The sequence below is a fragment of the Osmerus eperlanus genome, chromosome 20 (assembly GCF_963692335.1).
Source record: "Osmerus eperlanus chromosome 20, fOsmEpe2.1, whole genome shotgun sequence".
Classification (NCBI taxonomy): Eukaryota; Metazoa; Chordata; class Actinopteri; order Osmeriformes; family Osmeridae; genus Osmerus; species Osmerus eperlanus.
Window position 1 is genome coordinate 1,799,531 of NC_085037.1, and position 5,093 is coordinate 1,804,623.

The 5,093-nt window shown below is 45.8% G+C and overlaps 1 protein-coding gene across 1 annotated transcript; it reads left to right on the plus strand.

The window, feature by feature from the left end:
• Nucleotides 1-1,945: 1,945 nt before the first annotated feature.
• Nucleotides 1,946-4,753, plus strand: si:ch211-191i18.2 (uncharacterized protein LOC564095 homolog). Its single transcript, XM_062486889.1, has 3 exons — nt 1,946-2,011; nt 2,737-2,861; nt 4,636-4,753. The coding sequence occupies exons 1-3, from the start codon at nt 1,957-1,959 to the stop codon at nt 4,711-4,713; spliced, it is 258 nt and encodes an 85-aa protein (XP_062342873.1). The 5' UTR covers nt 1,946-1,956; the 3' UTR covers nt 4,714-4,753.
• Nucleotides 4,754-5,093: the final 340 nt, after the last annotated feature.

Sequence of the window (5,093 nt, forward strand, 5' to 3'; positions counted from 1 at the left end):
AGTGTTCAGGCTCCCCCAGGGAAAGGTTCCATAGAGTTGGCGGTCACCCAGAAGTAGATTTCTCAACCTGACAAGCCAGTAGGCAATCATGTTCTAATGAAACACAGAGGAGCAGAACAAGCACAGACCTAAACACTAGTGAGAGAGTGGGGGAGGAGAGGAGAGCAGAGGAGGAAGAGAAGAGGGGAGAGGAGAGGTAGAGAAGGAGGGAGTGGAACATTGTGATGGTGTTTTGACAAAGCTTGTGTGACTTTATTAAAGCAATCTGCAGTGGGGGGGGGGGGGGGGGGGGGGGGGCGAAAGCTGCTCTCCAGCAGAAGTATGTGTGAACATGTTCACCTCGGAGTGCAGCCCTGAACCCTAACCACAACCATAAGTCAGTTTGTGGAGGTTCCACCATGTCATCTATAGAGGGCTGGGCTCCTTTCGAAATACTGTCTGGTTTACGTCACAGAACCCTTTGGGCCATTTGTAAAAACCTAAACAACATGTACATTAGACATACAGTATATACGATGGAGATACAAGGGGTGGGTATAGCTCAGTGGTAGAGCGTGTGATTACTGGACTTGCTGGCTGATTACTGAGCTTGCTGTCTGACTGTCTGGTTACTGGATTTGCTGGATGATTACCGGACTTGCTGACTGACTTGCTGCCTGATTACTGAGCTTGCTGACTGTCTGGTTGCCAATTCAGGAGCTTTTTATAGAAGCAGCAAATCATGCCCTGTCTAATACATGGCATTAAATGGTTCACACAGCCTGAGTGTGTGTAGACCCCTACTGACTGGAATTATTTCCCTGATTTCACTCTGTGGGTTACTTCATGGTGAGTGGAAAAAACGATGCGTTTACAGTCTCACCCTGTAGATTAGCACCTGCAGCCATCTCTATCATGACCAGACTGACTGACTTTCTGGGTGGCTGGCTGACTGCAGACTGACTGAGTGAGTGACTAGCTGGTCGACTGATTGACTGACTGCCTGGTTGACAGCAGCTCAGACACATGTCACACACGTCTTATTTTGATTGGTGCACGACTTTGTACAGCACTGGTTGTTTTTAAACGTGCCTTTTAAATAAATGGATTTGACCTGACCTAGACTATTGTTGTCTCTATGTTGGTCTGTCAGATCCAGACTGATCTGGTTAAGCTTGTCTTGATGAAACTAGAGCTGTCTGTCTCACCTGAGGGATTCTGATTGGTGCCGTCTGAGGACGAGACCTTTCACTTCCTGCCTGGCGCTGTGACCTCCACGGCCGGACATACAGCTGCTGACTAACGGACAAGGACTCCACTTGAGAGAGAGACATTGAGAGAGAAAGGAAAATAAAGGGAGAGAGGATAGGGAGGGAGAGAGGGAAACAGAGGGAGGGTAAAAGAAAGGATGAGACTAATACATCAGTCTCATCTCTGACACAATACTATGACTCACGAGTCACAACCTCCTCCTTATTGGTCTGTTCCAGTGATCAGATGACCTGGGGGAGGGCAGTGTTGATTGGCTGTCGTCCAGGGCTGATAGGACAGTGGGAAGACTGCTTCATGAAAACATATTGTTTAAATGTCCTGTTCAGAGTGACTCACAGATACAAAACTGCTCTCATCACTTCTCCCAGTCTATCTGGTAGCACTCCCTTATATACACACACACACACATACATCCTCCCACACACCAAAAAGAACGATAATTTCCTTGGAGACAGCTTCACTAGGCTGGGATCAGTCAGCTTGGTTCAGCGCCAGACCACATCCCACACACACTAACCCACACACACATGCATACACACACACACACACACACATACACGACACAGTTTTACTGGAGGTTGAGGACCCACTGACCCAGTCTGTGTGTGTGTGGACTCCAGGTGTGTGCGTGATCATAGTGAGTATGTGTAATCTGGATGTGTGTGTGTGTGTGCAGGTGAGGAGGACCAGGACCAGGACTACGACATGACCACACAGGACTATGGAGATTACAACGCCACCTTCGACTACAGCTTCTACAGTAGGTCCAAAACCTCTATATATCAGCTATCCATACCTTATACTATAGACCAGGGGTCCCCAAACTACGGCCCACGGGCCGAATATGGTCCCGCCCACACATTCGGACCGGCCCTCTGAACAATGCCAGAGACTTATTTTGACATTTTAAATAGGCCTATATGTCTTAATCATATCATATCTGTATTTGATAATGAAGGTTGGCTTTCAAACTAAAATTTCCCTTAGTTATTACATTTACATTTATTCATTTAGCAGACGCTTTTATCCAAAGCTATTATTAACTATAATTATTAACGCAAAAAAAATATTTGTTAGATTCACCCGCCAACAGAATGGTACATTCAATATAACGTTCCATCATTCAATAATAAACTAATCTAGCATAATAAATACATTTAAAATCATAATACATCTCCACAATAATACTGGTAGTCAATCCGGCCCATGTAATTTTCTGTGACAGACCGACCCGGCCCCATATTAAGAAAAAATAAATTATCTGGCCCTTGCAGAAAAAGGTTTGGGGACCCCTGCTATAGACCCTAACCCTGTCCTTAACCTTTAACCCTTGAATCATAATATTCAATAGGACATACATGATAAGACATTATTTGCTACACTGTTTATAGATTGTATTTCTAACTGTAACTATGACAACATAACTCCTGACCCTAACCTTGACCTCTATGTCCTGAGCTGAACCTTGACCTCTGCCTCCCGCAGGCAACAGCAGCACCGAGGACCTGGACAAGTTCCTGAGTGAAAGTGAGGAAGAGGAGGACGAGGAACCGGAAGTGGTGGATGAAGAGTTAGAGGTCACAACCATAACAACTGTAGCCGGGTCTATGGTAGGTTATCCCTTGTGCTGCCTTCGGGTCACAATGACCCGAAGGTTCACAATGACCCGAAGGTTCACAACGACCCATCGTTGTGCTGCGACAACTTTACCCAATACAAAAACAAATAAAAAGCATTTTCTTTTAACCGTCGCGCTGTGGGGGGGGGTGAGACAGCCCGACAGTTAAAAGAAAATGCTTCACTTTATTTTTGTATGAGGTAAAGTTGTCACAACACGTGGGGTGGTCACAATGACCTGAAGATAACACAAGGGTTATATAACAAACACATATATATACATACGCACATACAAACACACAAACACTCACATATACACTAACATACATATACACGCACCAAGCCCGTAGCCAGCCTAGTGGAAGGAGGGGTTTACAAAATGAAGTGGACCTTTTTGCAGTTTTTCCCCTTATTTAGGTCAAATATATATATCAGGACCTTTGACAGTGAGGGAGGAGGGGGGGTCGTTAGAACGACCCAAAGCCCTCCCTGTCTACGGGCATGGGCGCACACACTCACACACATGCACACCCTCCTCTGCATATAGAGCTGTGTTGTTCAGGCTGAGAGTCTTGAAGTTACCATGGTGCACTGGAGCAACAGATGTCCATGAGTATATATAACACAGAGGTTAATTAACAAAGCATCACTATATCTTTAGCTGGTGTGTGTGTGTGTGTGTGTGTGTGTGTGTGTGTGTGTGTGTGTGTGTGTGTGTGTGTGTGTGTGTGTGTGTGTGTGTGCATGTGCGTGTGTGTGGTGGGTAAATCATTTGAGTGCAGGCTACATTCATATGGAGTCACTGGTGCAATCCCACAAACAGAAGTGAAAACATAATAGGATTTGTTTGGTAATTTGGAAATAGGTTGCAACAGTCTGTCTTTCAACTACACTTGCAAAATCCGCCATGGGACTGAGCTCGAATAGCTTCGGCGACTTTTTATAGTACAAAATCGCTGTCAATCAAAAGGAGATGCAGTCTTTCGACAGACCCTCCAATCATCACGCAGAAGCCCGGCGTCCAGGCCAGCCCACTCCTCCATTCACCCCCAGAGACGCTGAGCGTCCGTGGGCGGGACCTAATCGCAGCATTTATCCAATGACCGTATAGTTTCGAAGCACTGAAAAAAACTGTTCAAAGCAGCCCCCGTATGAAACCTTCTCTGGCAGCCCCATTGAAGTCCATGGACTCTGGGCTTCAACAGGGAAATGCACTGTGACGCTACGGGAAAGCATGAGAAGGAAATCGAGTCAGTCTACTATGTAGCTGATTCTGAACAAACTCGTCTTCGAGATGAACGTGTTCTAACGCATTTAAAATGTTAACACAATAGTAAATATTTGACCATTAATTTTTGGACATTTTAGGGGAAGCCGAGCTTCCCTTGCAGTCTTAAATAAATTGCCACTGCTTTGAAGTCTTTGCATTACGAGCATGCCTATAGACTGAACATGTCATAATCATTTTCACAAATGTGTGTTTTGTATGTTTACACTGAGACGATAACAGTGTCGTTTTCAAAAACGTCCACTTTGAAACCAGTTTTCAGGCCAGAAAACGCAGTTGTCGTGTAAACAAACAACCGCATAAAAGGTTTTCCGTGTTTAGTTGAAAGCAAACGGCCCCTTAGTCAGGGGACCCTGGAGTGGGCAAGTGAGGGAGGAAGCCTTACTGTGACGAGCAATACCATGACACTTTGCCACATGTAGTCCAACAAATAATCAAGGACCCCAAGTGCATAGCTCCAACTGTTGTTGTTTCCACAGGCCCCCAGGACCTGCTCAGCCTCTGCTAGTCTGCTGTTCTCAGTGGCACTGACCCTTCACCTTCTGCCCAGACTATGAGAGACTGGTGGTGCTTTAAGACACACTCACTCACCGAGGTGAGTCTTACACACACACTAAGATGAACCTTACGCACACGCACACCCATTCACTGAAGTGAGTCTAACACACATATGCACAGACATGCGCGCGCACACACACACACACACCACACACAAACTGACTTGGTTCTTCTGCGTTCTAAACGGAGGGTCTGGCGCTCCTTCCTAGCAGCAGAGGGCGCCCCACTCAAGACCACAACGACCAGGCACACATCTGCAGGTCACTGAGCAGAGAGCAGGAAAACAGCATCTAGATCAGAAAGGACTTTTTGGTTAACAATGTAACTGATATTCTCGTGTTTTGTGCTGATAATTAATTCATTTGTTGGTGATTTCAAT

Bases quoted from the DNA above. Each gene is read 5' to 3' on its own strand.
- si:ch211-191i18.2 (XM_062486889.1), top strand. From the start codon at position 1,957: ATGACCACACAGGACTATGGAGATTACAACGCCACCTTCGACTACAGC. The intron at 2,012-2,736 runs GTAGGTCCAAAA...TGCCTCCCGCAG, and splicing joins CTTCGACTACAGCTTCTACA to GCAACAGCAGCACCGAGGAC. The intron at 2,862-4,635 runs GTAGGTTATCCC...TTGTTTCCACAG, and splicing joins CAACTGTAGCCGGGTCTATG to GCCCCCAGGACCTGCTCAGC.